Source organism: Antechinus flavipes, chromosome 2 (assembly GCF_016432865.1).
Source record: "Antechinus flavipes isolate AdamAnt ecotype Samford, QLD, Australia chromosome 2, AdamAnt_v2, whole genome shotgun sequence".
In the NCBI taxonomy this organism is placed as follows: Eukaryota; Metazoa; Chordata; class Mammalia; order Dasyuromorphia; family Dasyuridae; genus Antechinus; species Antechinus flavipes.
The window spans coordinates 82,707,921-82,724,735 of NC_067399.1; the positions used below are offsets into that span (position 1 = coordinate 82,707,921).

Below are 16,815 nucleotides of genomic sequence, written 5' to 3' on the forward strand. Positions count from 1 at the left end.
GTAAATATTAGCCTCTAAGAAATACTCTCAAACTGGAGATTTATAACAAATTTGAGGAAGCTATTTAGCTTTACAATGCCTTAGCTGCCTAGTAAATGAATAAGAATATTTTACTGATCTGAAGGCAAAAGGCTGTATATTACCAGCTTATTATAAAGTCCATTCAAATATATTAATCTATTTAAATATCACAATAACTATATGTGGTTAGCAAAAATATCATCCCAATTTTACAGAAAAGGAAACAGTATCTTAGAGGTTAAATGACTTATTCAATGTGCAATTACTGGCATCAAGTAGTCAAGTAGAATTCTTTCAGTAAATTCTCAGCTTTTCAACAACACAAAGACATTTATCTTATAAAGGAGCAATATGCATTGAGAAAGAATATCAGTTTTATATATAAATAGGAGTGTTTTCAGGGAATTGTTAGCCTTTTATGCTACTTCTCTGAATCTGATGGTTTATCTGAAGTACCTTCCAGCTCTAAGATTACTCCTCCCACACTAAATTACCAAACATCTATGTAAGATAAATACATAATTATAAAATACCAAAATAATTTTAAATCATTAAGTTAAATTAACTAAAAAAAGACTTTTAAAGAAGCCTCCTTAAGAAGCAAAATTCAATTCAAAAGTATTAGATAATAACTGCCATAGACATTCCTTCAAAGCAGACACACAGTAGGAGTTTCTGAAGCTGGAAGTGAAGGAACCACTCCCACTACCAACACTGTTGTCACCGGATATAAAAGGCTAAAGTTTAAGCTGTTTTTAGCTAGAGTGGAAGTGAGTGGGAGCAAAGTCCTGCCACCAAAGGAAAAAAAACTAGTAGAAGTAAAAAATAAGCCTAAGAAGTTTGGCAAAAGTTTTTTTTTTTTTTAAATCATTTCCAAAAAGCAAATATTTTAATGGCTGAACATTTGTACTTATTTTGTTTTGATATTTTTACATATATAATTTAAATCTCAAGCATTAGAAGAGATTAAAGGAGAATATTTCAAAACATATCAAGAGAAAGTAATGTGGGTATCTTCATTTACCATCAAAAAAAGGGGAAAAGCTCTAACCTTTTTTTTCCTATTATAGTGTTTCCCATGGATCAAACATATTTGATCCACAAATTGATCAAAATTGTAACTGGAAACCTTTGACCTGTTAGTAAAGACAATAGGTTGATTTCTATAATAATTTTTAAAAATCCAATGTGGAAAGACAAGATAATTTCAATAGAACATAGAGTTAAGAATTACCTTTTTTTTTTTTTTTTTTTTTGTATGAACTGTTAAATACTTAGTTTTACAGAAACTCTGCTGGTCTGGCAGCAGCAGTTACTTAAAAACATGAATAATGAGGCAAATGAAGCCTAACAAATCAAAAGACTTCCAAAAAGGCTGAATTATGGTCTATTCAAACCAGAAACTCAACTCCTCTTTCTTCTTTTTATATGGACAACTCCACATCTTTTCTGTACTTTGTGCTGTCTTTTCTACTGGTTTTTATTAAAGCAGTATCAGAAATTTACCTGGATATTGATTATGAGTTTGATAAGGTGGATGCAGTATAAGGAATGTATATTATAGAATATATGTTACATGTACATTGTTTAGGTCAAGTACAACCTTCTCTCTACCCCTTCATAACCAAACTTTGTTAATCAGGATGTCTGTTCATGTGATAATTCTCCCTTTAACACAACCATTTAAAAAAGTTAACAAGAAACAATAAGCTACTCAAGAAAGATTTATAAACAATCACTTTTGAAATCCTTAAGAAAGGAAACAGCAGCAAAGCTGACGCACAAACACTTTTTAACATATCAGAGAGTTTTAAAAATAGAACTGCCTTATAGATCAAAAAATTACCCAAAGATTAAAAATTAAGACACTTTAGTCACTCATCTGCAACACATAAAAGTCCAAGTTGTTTTACTGTATGTGAATATGTAGGACTAAAAAATATTTTATATAAAAATGCTGTCTTTTAAATTCCCCTAGATTCTCCTATACTACTATTTCTATTCTTGATCAAGGAGAAAAAAAATGTTTCCTATGCACAGGAAACACCTTTTTTCCTACTTCAGCTTAAAATTTTTTATTTTCAATATAATAGTTCTGTGTTATTAGCCTTACCTCAAGGTCATCACCTTTTGCCAAAAATAGATGAAAAAATCATGCACAGCATCATATGAATGCATTTATTTTTCACTATTTATTAATAGGGTTTTTCTGACCTTCCATTTTCCTTAATCCTGAATCATATTTTCTTATATAATTTTCATAGTCTTTTTCCCCAGTCCCACTTTTAAATTGAAGTTATTAAGGATAAAATATATATTTAATTTGGAGGCTCTTTCTGAGTTCTATATGTTTTTAACTCTTCAACTTTTATAACATGCTACTATGTAAGTTGCAAACATTTTCATGATTTTTTTTGGTAAATACTTATCATTGCACGGAAATATAAAATGATCAACTGTCCTATGATATGGCGATTCTTGTTTTCTTAGGACATATGATAAAACAAATTTCACCAACCTCTGAGACAGCCTTTTGTTTTACTATAACTTCCTTTTGGTCTTCTAATTTTGTTTATAGTAAGAATGTCAAGAGTGATACAATTCAGTTCTTCTAGCAGTTTGTCCATGAATTGGACAAGATCTCACATTTAGAATACAATAGCTAAGTTCCTCACTGTCTAACTGAATATAACATTCAAGGTACTCTATAGTGTGGTGGCTTCCTACCTTGCTAATTTTACTTGATAACCCCTCCCTTAATACACTATGTAACAATCGAACTGGACTACTTTTTGCTCCTCCTTCAAATTCTGCCTCTCTGCTCACACCCTTTTATCTCTGGCTATTGAAATCCTTCTCCTTGAAAGATCAGTGAAGTTGTTACCTCCTCTATGAAACTAAAGCCGATTCCTCCAGCTAAAGGTGACCTCTGTTCTCCTTAAGCATCTTATGCTACTCTTTTTGAGTGTGAAAATGAGCCCTGTATAGTGAGAAGAGTGTCAAACTTGGAATCTGACCCTGAAACACTGGGCAAAAAGCTTCACTACCAGGACCTCAAATCTCTCATCTGTAAAATGGAATCATTAACAGTTACAATACCTAGCTCATCAAGTTGTCAGAAAAACACTTTAAAAATACAGAGGAGCTACAAACAAGAGGTAATAGTATTATATCTTATTTTTAAATATTGATGAAATCTTAAGACGAGATTTTTCAATGTCTCCCTATTGCCTCTAGGAAAAAATGCAAACAAATGTTTGTCATTTATAAAGTCATAATCTGGCGTTAGCCTCTTTCCAAGCTAAATATGCCTTACTCGACTTCATATACCAAATGGAGCTACCTGCTGCTTCTTGGATGAGGGGTTTCTATCTCCTATCTTTATTTTTTTATTTATCCCATCCTACTTTATTCCTATGTCCCAAATGATCAAGAAACATTTAAAACAGACTGATCACATGTCAGGTGCTAGATGCTATAGATATAAAGATACAATGAAACAGTTCCTGTCCTCAAGGGGCTTATATTCCAAAGAAAATAAAAGTTAATTTTGTTCTCTTACTTAAAATGTGCTCTATTTTTCTGTGTGTCTGTCTCTCTCCCTTTCCTTTGAAAACATCAATACTCTCTTTATTTAGTTCAAATAAATAGGAGGTGCTACCTCCCTCCCCCCAATTCTCTCAAATTACTGTGTAATGTAGAAGAATGTAGTAAACTCACTGAAGGTACAACTTTCTTATTTTAGTACATGGCATAAAATTATTTGTTGACTGCTTGCTTGAAATAAGAAATATTCCTCAAAAGACAAGAAAGAGATTTGTTTACACATTAACATAGTTAAATTATTAGTAAATTTTTTTATGTATGGTTTGTAATATATAAATAATGAAAATCACTTTGGTTAGGCACATTATGTATAATCTGTAGCAAAATCTGCAAACTAGTGAATTCCCTATTAAACATACTTTTGACATCTTTAAATATAGAATTATAGATTGAGTTAAGACATAACAGCAGAAAAAAAAATCTATTAGTCCAACCATCTCATATTAGACAAATGAAGAAACTCAATTCCAGAGAGATTAAATAATTTATGCAAAGTCATAAAACCAGTAATTGGAAAAAACAATATCTGATTCTAGGTCATCTGACTCCATATACAACACTTGGGAACTCAAATTGATCTTAAAATTGTTAGTTTACATGGAGCATAATTAGTATAACAAATCTGAGGGGAAAACAATTTGAGACAATATATCCAAAAGCTAATTTAAAAATTACTCACTTTTAAAATTACTTAGGTCATTACTTTATTATTCATCTTAAATACAGATCAAATTGTTTAATTAGGTAAAAAAGTACTTTATAGTCCTTGGTAATCATGAAAAAATATGACCTCAAAGGTCTCTTTCCAGTTCTAAAATCCAGATTCCATTGTTTTAGTCTATTTATATACTTTCAGAGAGGACACCTACAAGTACTTATATATACATGGGCTAATTTTAAAAATGCAAATGTATGAAATAGAAATCCAATTTTACTAATTAAAAGTAAATAATGGATCTTTTTTGTAATGTTAACTCAAATAAATTTTGTTGAGGAAACTAAGAGAGCCTAAAAAAACTTAAATCTTGGGGAAATTTTGTTTAAAGACACACTATATAACTCTATCAACCTAAGAAACAAACACATTTGCAAGAAGTAACAGCAATTGTGGAGGGGGATATAGGAAATACCTTCAAAATCTTTATATAAGTATTTAGGAATCTATCGCTTTAAGGAAAAAGTAACATGTTTAAATAATAGTCCCATAAAGCTTCTCTCCCACTTAATTTAGCTGAGATTTTAAACACTTTAAATTTAGTAAATTTTCATTTTTTCTACTGAATTCATCAATTATTTTAATTTGGGTTAGCAATAATTATAGAAAACTATTAAATGTAATATTATTTGTTGTATCTGTAAAATATCAGACTTCATATTGAAGTGTCCAGAAAGCTAAAGATTTCAGTTTAATGCACAGAAAACAGTAACATTTCAGAATTTCTAGATTTAAAGAACAAAAATTAAGAAACAACTTTCCCTCAAACACACATATGTTCTATTACTACAATTTCCATAATGAAAATGCTGTATACATTAATTCATGTTAAAATATATTAAAACATATTTATTTTTTATAGGATTAAAAAAGGAAAGGGGAAAGAAAGAAAAAAAAATAGAACATATATTTGATAAAAATGGATCATATTACAGCATATAGTCTAAGCTTTGCCACTTACTGGTTATGCCAAAATGGGACAAGAGTTGGGGGAAACTATCACTTCCTAAGTATTAGCTTCCTAATCTTTAATATATGGATATTTTCTGTCTGGTTATTATGAAGATTGAATGAAACATGAAAACATCCTGAGAATTGTGAAACATGACCCTTCTGAAAGGGACTTATTAAACAAAGTATTGGTGTTATGGAAGGATAATCATAGATAAATTGGAACAACAAAAATTTCTAAAAACATGAGGCCATGCATTTTCTAATTTTAGGGATGGTGCTCCTGAAAAGAAAGATCAAGACAATTAGACGCTCTGCATTACTTACCAGCATACATATGGTAGGTGAGTCGCTCTATAAGTTTGATAACGGTTCCTGCTTTGATGATTGGAATTCCAGATTTGGGTTGCATGTTTTCTTCAAATACTATGTTTTCTTCAGAGTCTGGTTCTGCAAATCTATAAAGATCAGAACTTGGAAGCCTCATCTGCTCTTCCTTCTCCTCTTGTAACATTGTTACATCCAGCATCCTTTCCAGAGTACTACGATATTGTAATGATATCAGTGCTGCCATCCAGTTGTTTTTCTCCTCAGCTGACTTGGCAGAAAATATAACACTATTTTCATCTTTTAAGATTATTTCAAAGGCATGTTTGTATTCATTAGTGTCATCCTTATCATTGATTTGTACCTTGCGCATAAAAAACTTCTCTTTGAGACGATACTCAGCATTGCTAGCACCAGGAAGTCTTGGCTGACCATGATTTGATTTACAGCAGATCATCAGACCATCAAAGAGAAATATGTGTCTCTCATGTTTGGCACCTACACGTGTGAGGGTTCCTTCCATGATAAACTCATTGCAACACTGTCCAATGTCTTTTCCCTCCCACCCATCAATGTTCTTCTGAATCTCATTCATTTTCTTTATTGCTAGTTGTTTTCCCTTCATCTGTTGGCTATAAAATCGACATGCAGATTCGCTGGGAAAAAGGAAAGCATTATTAGTATACAAAGAAACATAATCCATAGTACACATATAAAAAAAGGGGATCCAGTAAGTGAATTTTAAAATACACTTTAAAATGCTATATTCCCATGAATTAAGCTTACAGATATTTATCTATTCTCAAGTAGGCTAGCATTATAGAATTATTAAGGTTTATAATTGACAGCATAACAAAGAAAATTACTAATTTCTTTCAATACAGTGATCTATTTCAGAGCATATTTCAATCTTAGCTGCTAAATAAGTAACTGCAATAATTCTGTATCTGACAACACACACAGTACAAGTTTTTGCTGAAATATATCTTTAAGAAGTGGGTAAAAATAATAAATTGATTCTGGATTTTGAGTGCTAAAATTTATTTTTAAAAAGATGCTATGAGTGTTATTTTGACTAAACAATGAAGGATTGAAGAAATTCTACCTATAAGGAGAGCTCTGCCTGTCCCTGTGCTCACCAGTTAGCTCTCAGGAGTCCTGACTGGGAGTACACAGGGAAAACACACAAATATGAAAGCTTTTTTCAAACAATAACATATTCTCTTGGCTTTGATGTCACTTCCTTTCAAAGACCAAGCTTGTCACTAAAACTATTTTCCTCATTGTTTACTTGAGGAGGAAACTTGGAACCCTGAATTTATAGCACAACATTCAGAGTGGAAAGCAGAAAAAAATGGAAACATTTTACCTCAATCTCCGTTTTGCAAGACTCTTGGAACATATTCTTTCCATACTGCTCTGAAGGTTAAGCAAAGCCGTTATTGCTTGTTTCAAACATTCTTTGTCTTCTTGGTCTTCACTCTTCTCTTCTAACTGCTACAAAGTTAAAAAAAAAAAAAAAAGCAAAAACAAAAACAAATCTAAGCCTGGAGAACAATTATAGACAAAACAATAATTTATTATATTCAAGGATGAAGATGACATGCATTTTCTTTTTTTCCCCATAAGAAATACCAAAAAGTTAAAAAAAAATTAATCATATGAGCTAAAGATGAATCATTTTAAAAAGTAGTTTTTGTCAGAAAAAAGAAGGGGAAGTAGATGAGAGATTTTATAGACATGGAAATGACAGAACTCGGCAACTGACTGTATAAAGAGGGTGAGAAGGAGTGAAACAACTTTTAAAATGATTCCACAATTGTTCTCCTACCTTACTCCCTTTTCTATGATCCACTCTATGATCCAATGATACCAGCCTTTTGTCTACCCCTCTCACATGACTCCCCGGCTGTTCCCTGTGCCTGGGATGCTTTTCCTACTTATTTATCTCTGCTTCCTAGCTTCTTTCAAGTCTCAAAGTCTTCTGCAAGAAGACTTTCTTCTGAGACCACCTTTAATTTATGCAATTTATATGTTATTTTGCTTGTATATGTTTATGTGCATGATTTATTCCTTATTAGACTGTAAGCTTCTTCAGAGAAGATATGACTTTTTGCCTTTTTTTGTATCCTCAGGGTCTAGCATAATATCTGACACAATAGGCATTTAACATATATTAGCTGACAATTCATCACAATTATCTACAAAGGTAAAATTCTTTCTTACTTACTAGACTATATAAAACACTGAAACTCCCCACATGCTATCTATAAAATTAATGGCCAAGTAGAAAAAAAAAACCAAAGAAAACTACTAGTTGTATTTCAATAGTCTAACATAATGTAACTTTCAGTTACATAAATAAGTGTGTATGCATATAAGTTTTCTCTGTTCACTGACAAAAATCAGCATTCTCCAAATAAGAATATTATATTTCCAAGCCCTGCTAAGATGTCTGATCTAATCTGCATGATTTCAACAGAATGTTTGCTTTGATAAGATAGAAATTGTTTTCATGTATTTACCTAGTATTCATGGGGGACACCCTATCATGCATGACACTGTCAGCATATAGCCAAGTTACTTTTCAATATACAATTTTCTGCCCCCCAAAAAATCGAAGAAGAAAAATCATCGTATATGCATTATGGAAAAGTCAATTAAATACTTTTTTACTCATAAATGTTTTTCACTGCTGCCCCCAAAAGTTAAGGAAATCTTGATATCAAAGGATATTCAAGATGTCTCTTGATTTTATCAACATGATGGGATATTAAGAATTTTGGGAGATGAAAAAAGTTTTACTTGACAATCTCATCAGATTTTCTAAGGCAACATAAAAACCAACAATGAAATAAATCTAAGACAAAAAGCAAAGTTCTGAATGTTACAATGCATCAATAGAAAAAAAATAATCATTCCAAAATTTAATTGTTCAGAAACAAAGGTGAACAATAGCCAACCACAAGAAATTGAACAGGTGTTCAATTTCAAAGTGAGAATGACAATGAAGAACAAAATGAGAAAATATTGCATTCTTTGTTTTTAATTTTACTTATTAAAAAAATAAAACTGCTAAGTATTGTAAGATTCATAGAAAAATAATCAAAATCATAATATCCTATCACAATAAAAAAAGAGATCAGGAACATTCAAACAATTCAATCAACTGGTCTTAAAAAAAGAAGTTAAAGTATCTGAAAAATATAGGTACCTTTTCACATATATGATTCATTAAATTATGTAAAGCAATCAACATTTCTTAAAATGTTACAATCTTTTAAAAAACCTATTAATATAAAAATTCAATAAAAATCCACAAAAATAGCAATTATATATTTTTTAAAATGTCATTTGTACCTTCATAGCATTAGGCAAGTATGTAAAAATCAATTTCAAAATAACAAGCAATCACTTCTAGTGACAATAAGGTGTTTTTGAAAATCACTTTTTTTCTTCATTCTTTTACGTAGCATAGATGGCCTAACCTGGGTATGGGAGCAGGTTAATGATTCAGAATAACAATCACCAAAAGGTAGTAGTTCTTGCTAAGGAAATAACCAGTGACAGCTAATATATAAATGAGATCTCAATGAGTATGCATCTTCTCTACAGTGATATTTTAGTACCCTATTTTCACTAAGTACTGTTAAACAGCTTGGTATTTCTATATGAGATATTAGATCTAAACTGCCAATGGAATTCCAAAACTCAATGGAAATCCAAGTGCTTTATGGAGATAAACATTTTTCAGCAGTTAAGGAAGCCACTTTTAACCCACCTTTGCAACGAAAAAGTAGTAAAAGTATGTAAAGAAATGGTTCTCTGCTTAATAAAAGTAAGTAATTAGAAATGGCCACTGAGACCATATTTAAATAGTTATTTAAAAAAAATAAGGAAAAGAATACTTGGAATTATTTGAGAAGAGTTGCTGAATTATTCATATCCACTAATAATGTCATTATAAATAAATGTATCAACGAGATGACAAGAAGGAAGCAATGTTTGACATAAACTATATAAACATTAAATTAAATAAAACAACTGATTGAATTTCCATCTATAGCATACTGACTGAACAAACAATGATATAGAAATATAATGAAATTTTATTTAGCTCTATATAAGAGAAAAAAAAAAGTATTGATAGAACTTAGCAAAGTAGATTGAAAGCTCTATGCAAGTAACAGATTCCCTAAAAATTTGAACAGAACAAATAAAAGTTAAATACTCCAGGATATGAGAAGAAATATAAAAACAGAAGAATATAAGGCATCTCACCCCCCCAAAAAAAAAATTCAACCCAACTGACCTAGAAAATAAAAGAAAGTTAAGAATCATTGAACAATTTGAAAACCATGATCAGAAAATGGATAGCATATTTCAACACATTATGCAAGAAAATAACATCATTTTCCACAAAATAATGAAAGAATCATGTCATCAGAGGACACATTAGAACAAGAGGGCAAAAATCGCCTCCTGAAACAAAGTCTCTCAAATGAAAACCCTCAGGAAAAGGATAACCAAAATCCAGAATTTCAAGGTCAAAGAAAAAAATTCTATAAGCATTTAGATAAAAAAGAGCTCAAGTATCAAGGAATTAGTTGGGCTCATGCAAATTATAGCAACTACTGCTTTAAAAAAGTAGAATATGCTATCCCAGAGAACAAAATACAAAGGTTTAGAAGCAAGAATAACTTACTTCCTCACATAATCCTATGTGGGAAAAAATGGATCTTTAATGAAATAGAGAATTTTTAATAAAAAGACTATTAACTGGGGAAAAACTCTGAAATAGATAGGAGTAAAGAAAAACAATAAAAAGTTTATACAAGTTAACAATCAAAACATATCTCATAATGATGATGTGTTTATATTCTAATGGGAAGGTTGGGGAAGTATGATGTAAGTATTCCCTAAGAACCATGTCATCAGGGATCATAGAGACAGAAAGGCAGAGAGTGATTTTTGTTATGTTTTGATGAAATTCAAAGAAAAAAATAAAGTGTATATGTGGGGTGACAGGGAGAGGGAGAAGATATATAGGAATAAAAGTGGAGAAATAGTGTGAGAGGAAAAATATTTGACAGAACTGGGGAATGCAAGTAGAAGTCACAACAAAAGAAAAAGATATGAGGATAACAGACATTACTTGAACTTTATTTATATCTGATTTTGCTAAAGAAAAAAAGAATACATACATACACACATACACATATATACATGCATTCTTGCATGGAGAATATAATCAATTCAACTGGAAAACAGCAACAAACAGTGACAAGGTTTGGGGAAAATAACAAGGAGAGTAGATATAGGGCAGAATTAGTCATAAGCAAAATAAACTGCAAATTCAGAGGAGAGATAATAAAGAAGAGTTTAAAAGGAAAGAAACAATAAGCTGTGAAAGATTTTTATGAGAGGAAGACAAAAAGAAATGAGCAGAAGCTGTTAATATCAAGCATAAAAGTATTGGTGTTGAGACTCTCTTTTATTTTATAAAAAGGGGGCTAGAAACAAAGAAAGGAAAAAAGTATAAGAGAATAGGATAAAGGGAAATAAATACACATTAACAGTTACAAATGTATGAATTTACCCCCAAAAAGGGGAAAAGAGAGTAGAATGGACCAAAAAGAAGAATCAAACAATATATTGTTTATAAGAAACAAACTTGAAACAAAGATTCACAAGAGTTAAAAGTAAAAACGGAAAATAATCTGTTATATGTTACATGAATCCACCAAATCAGGGATAGCCATCATGATCTCAAATAAGGCAAAAGCAATATTGATTTGTTTTAAAAATAAACCAAATATAAATAAAAGACACCAAAGACAACGAATTAATCTCAATACCATAATCCACAAAATGGAGAGCATTTAAATTCTTAAAAGAAAAGACAATGAATTAAAGGGAGAAATAGTGTAAAACTATATTAGCAAAAAAAACCCCAAAAAACAAACAAACAAACAAAAAAAACCACAGGAAAGAAAAGTCAGGCCTTGGACAGAATTTTAGAAAAGTTAGATATGAAATATTTCTGGTGATTATTAATGGAAATAGAAGAAAGTACACATATTTTTCAGTTGTTTATTGCAACTTTACAAAAATTGCGTATTAGTACATAAATCAAATGCAGAAAAGAAAAATATTGAAAACATTCTTTATTGTTATATGTTTACTGGTTACATATATATGTATATATGTGAAGAAGGAAGAGAATAGGAGAAATTTGATAATGTAAAAAATTCAAAAGAGATCAATAAAAATTATATCCTTTCCTGACCATTATGAAATAATAAAAAATTATATTCAATAAAAACCCATTAGTTTACAATTCTAAAAATAGACTATACAGTAACAAAAGAGAAGAATGAGAAGTAATTTAATAAAAGATAAAAACAACATACCAAACATTTCTATTTTTCCAAAGCAATTCTTAAAGGAAAATTTATTTTACTGTAGACACTTTCATCAACAAAAGAGAGAAAAGAATAAATTAAAAAAAAAAACAGTACATTAAAAACACAAAATACAATATTAATTTGTGCCCCTAACTCTTGAAAATAAGAATGAATGGAGTAAGAGCTGGCATTATATGTAACAAGGATAAACTAGAGTCCAATATGGGAACAAGGATGTCCAATGTCAGTGATACTATGTTTCTTTAATCACAGGCTTTGCTAATAATATCAACTCTTATACTAGCGCTAGAAATGCTGTTATATTAATAAAGCAAAGAAATTGAGGGAGTAAAATAGGTAAAGAAGGGGAAAAATTCACTTTTTGCAGAGGTAAAATTTTAAAACTCTAGAGTCAAATAAAATTAATTGAATACATAATAACAGACTAAAATAAATGTATGCAAATCACCAATATTTCTGCATAATACCAATCAAACATAGCAGGAAGAGACAGAAAAATCTCATTTAAAATAACTTCAGAATATATAAAATACTAGGGAGTCTACCTACCAAGATACATATAAGAACTAATATGAATATACTAATACTAATACTACTATAATAGGTCTATACCTAGGGAGGACCACTGTTTCCTTGGGGTCAGAAATGAATATTGAATACTAATATAAAATACTGCTTTGGAAATACAAAGATAATAATGTAATAAATAATCACAATCATAACAACAATAATTATGTGCATGCAGCCATACATACATATATTAGTATATTGTTCATAGGTAGGACAAACCTATAATAATATATAATATTATATATATATACATATATATATGTATATATATAATAAAAATGGTGATACTATTTAAATTAAATAATTTATTAGTGCCATGCCAATCAAACTATATAAGGATTACTTAACATTTTTAGACAAATAATAATGAAATTCATCTGAAGTACCAAAAAGGTACAAAATCCCAAATCAAATTAAAAAAAAATAGAATGGATAAAAGCTTTGCAGATCTAACCTTCAAAATGACATGGAATAGATTTTTTTTTTTTTTTTAAAGAGAGAGATCAATCAGAAGAACAGACTAGAAGAAGCAAACAAACCTAGAAACCTAAAGACCCACTACTAAGGATTCATTACTTGACAAAAACTGCTGAAAAAACTGGACAACTAACAGGCAAAAATTATGTTCAGACCAACGCTTCACACCACTTATCAAGATAAACTCCAAATGGATACATGAGGTGAACATAAAAGATCATATCCAATTCAATACAAATTAGAGGATCAAGGATGGAATTATTTTTCAGGCATATCAGTAGAAGAACAGTTCATGAGCTTGGCAAGATATACAGAAGATCTCAGATTAAAAAAAAATACATCAATCTTACTTAAATAAAATTTTACAAGTTTTTGCATAGATAAATTCAATGGAGCTAAGAATAAAAAGGAAATAGCTAATTGGGGGAAAAAAATCTTTGTAGCAATTTTCTTTGACAAAAGTAACATTTCCAAAGCAAATAGGGAATGGATTCAAATTTGTAAAAATTAGAGATATTACTACACAATTGATAAAAGGTCAAAGGATATAACAGTTAATTCTTAATGAAAAAAAAAATCTAAAGGGTCTATAGTCATATTTTAAAAGCTCCAAATCACTAATATTTAAAGAAATATATCTCACATTAATCAGATTGGCAAACTGACAAAAATAAATGACACATGTTGGAGAGGTTATGGGAACACCAGACTTTGATCAATTGTTAGCAGAATTTGAATTGGGTCCAGTTATTTTGGAAGGCAATTTGGCACTATGCCTCAAAGTTATTAAACTGTGCATACTCTGACCCTGTGATACAACGATTAGCCTTATATTTTGAAGAGATTAAAGAAAGTAGAATAGGACCTATATATACAAACATATTTATAGTATTCTTCTTTTAGTGGTAAAAAAAGTAGAAACTCTGGGTGTCTTCTTCACTTGAGGAATGGTTGCTCAAAATATGGTAAATTAATTTAATGGAACTATGCTGTAAGAAATTGAGAGTTTTTAAAAACCTGGGAAGATTTATATGGCTCAATGCAGAGTAAAGTGAGCCGAACTAGAACAATTCATATTATAAAATCAGCATTGTATAAACAATTATGAAAGGCTTAAAAACTATCATTAATATAATAATCAATCATGATCTGGAGTACTGGTGATGAAGAATGCTATCCACTTCCTGACAGAAGTGATGAATATGCAATTCCATGGACAATATTGGAAGAACAACAAATAGAAAGAAAAAAAATCATAAGATTTGCAATAAAAGGTTTTACAGAACCCTGTTTTTATAATAAAGGGTAGCTCAACCACCACATGGGGACCCTAATATCATAGTCCCCAACATTCTCACAGGACAGGTAGAAATGATGCTAAAGAGATCAAAGCCAGGGAGAACAAATGACTAGAATAAGTATATATGGAAGAGACACATATTGGAGGAAAAAAACCATTTCTCAGAGAATTGAGGGTTAGAGTCAGAAAGAGGAGAAAATACCAAAGATGTAAGGGAATAATGTCAAAGCTTCTTAAAAGATCTATCCAATTACCCCAAGCAACTAAGAAAATATCAACTACAAATTTATGGACCTGTTCTACTTGACCATATCAAGTGGGAAATGCTTATCTGAGTCATCTATATATCTATCATTGATCATTTTGAAATTGTAAAAAACATAAGATTAGGAGTCAAGATGGTAGAGCAGACATATGGAAAAACAAAAGGTCAAGAATTTCAAGGGAATTAATGAAAAAAAAAATCAAATGAAGGTAGCCTAGCTGTACCAGATCTAAAATTATATTATAAAGCAGCAGTTACTAAAACCATCTGGTATTGGCTAAGAAATAGACTAGTTGATCAATGGAATAGGTTAGGTTCAAAGGACAAAACAGCCAATAACTTTAATAATGTAGTATTTGACAAACCCAAAGACACCAGTTTCTGGGATAAGAATGCATTATTTGACAAAAATTGCTGGGAAAATTGGAAATCAGTATGGCAGAAACTAAGCATTGACCCACACTTAACACCATACACAAAGATAAGGTCAAAATGGGTTCATGATCTAGGCATAAAGAATGAGATGATAAATAAATTGGAAGAGCATAGGATAGTTTACCTCTCAGACCTGTGGAAGAGGGAGGAATTTATGACCAAAGAAGAACTAGAGATCACTATTGACCACAACATAGAAAATTTTGATTATATCAAATTGAAAAGTTTTTGTAAAACAAAACAAATGCAAACAAGATTAGAAGGGAAACAATAAACTGGGAAAACATTTTTACAATCAAAGGTTCTGATAAAGGCCTCATTTCCACAATACATAGAGAATTGACTCTAATCTATAAAAAATCAAACCATTCTTCAATTGATAAATGGTCAAAGGATATGAACAGACAATTCTCAGACGAAGAAGTTGAAACTATTTATAGACATATGAAAATATGCTCCAAATCATTATTAATCAGAGAAATGCAAATTAAGACAACTCTGAGATACCACTACACACCTGTCAGATTGGCTAGAATGACAGGGAAAGATAATGGGGAATGTTGGAGGGGATATGGGAAAACAAGGACACTGATACATTGTTGGTGGAATTGTGAACACATCCAGCCATTCTGGAGAGCGATTTGGAACTATGCTCAAAAAGTTATCAAACTGTGCATACCCTTTGATCCAGCAGTGTTTCTACTGGGCTTATACCCCAAAGAGATACTAAAGAAAGGAAAGGGACCTGTATGTGCCAAAATGTTTCTGGCAGCCCTGTTTGTAGCAGCTAGAAGCTGGAAAATGAAAGGATGTCCATCAATTGGAGAATGGTTGAGTAAATTGTGGTATATGAATGTTATGGAATATTATTGTTCTGTAAGGAATGACCAGCAGGATGAATACAGAGAGGACTGGCAAGACTTACATGAACTGATGCTGAGTGAAATGAGCAGAACCAGGAGATCATTATATCCCTCAACAACGATACTGTTTGAGGATGTATTCTGATGGAAGTGGATCTCTTCGATAAAGAGAGCCTTAATTGATCAAAGATGGACAGAAGCAGCTACACCCAGAGAAAGAACACTAGGAAATGAATATAAACTGCTTGCATTTTTGTTTTTCTTCCCGGGTTATTTCTACCTTCTGAATTCAATTCTCCCTGTGCAACAAGAAAACTGTTTGATTCAGCACACATATATTGTATCTAGGATATACTGCAACCCATTCAACATGTAAAGGACTCTTGCCATCTGGGGGAAGAGGTGGAGGGAGAGAGGGGAAAAATTGGAACAGAAATGAATGCAAGGGATAATGCTATAAAAAATTACCCTGGCATGCGTTCTATCAATAAAAAGTTATTAAAAAATTAAAAAAAAAAAAGATGGTAGAGCAGAGAAAGCAATTAGCTGAACTCTCCCAATATTCTCCTCCAAACCAAATTTAAAGTAATACCTTATACTGAATTCTGGAATAATAATAAAGCTAACAAAATGTCAGAATGAGACATTTTTTCCAACTCAAGACAATTTAGATCAGAAAGAGAGATCTATGACATGAAGGCAGAGGCTGACCTGAAGCTCATATGGATGAAAAACACCAGTAGTGGTACCAGGTGGTAGTGACAGAAGTAATGGGAGCTCTCAAGCTAGAGATGATAAGGAGACCTGGCAAACTATCAGAAAAAAAATTACAGGGGACTCCAGACACAGTTTGGTAA

At 31.0% G+C, this 16,815-nt stretch overlaps 1 protein-coding gene across 2 annotated transcripts in view; it reads right to left on the reverse strand.

Annotated features, from left to right (window-relative positions):
* SOS1 (SOS Ras/Rac guanine nucleotide exchange factor 1) overlaps positions 1–16,815 on the reverse strand; it is a 172,527-nt gene that overhangs the window by 47,904 nt on the left and 107,808 nt on the right. For both annotated transcript variants that reach the window (XM_051975136.1, XM_051975137.1), the window contains exons 9-10: positions 6,990–7,117; positions 5,621–6,276 (exon numbers count right to left, since the gene is read on the reverse strand). In XM_051975136.1, coding sequence (XP_051831096.1) covers positions 5,621–6,276; positions 6,990–7,117 — 784 coding nt within the window. The remainder of the gene's footprint in view (positions 1–5,620; positions 6,277–6,989; positions 7,118–16,815) is intronic.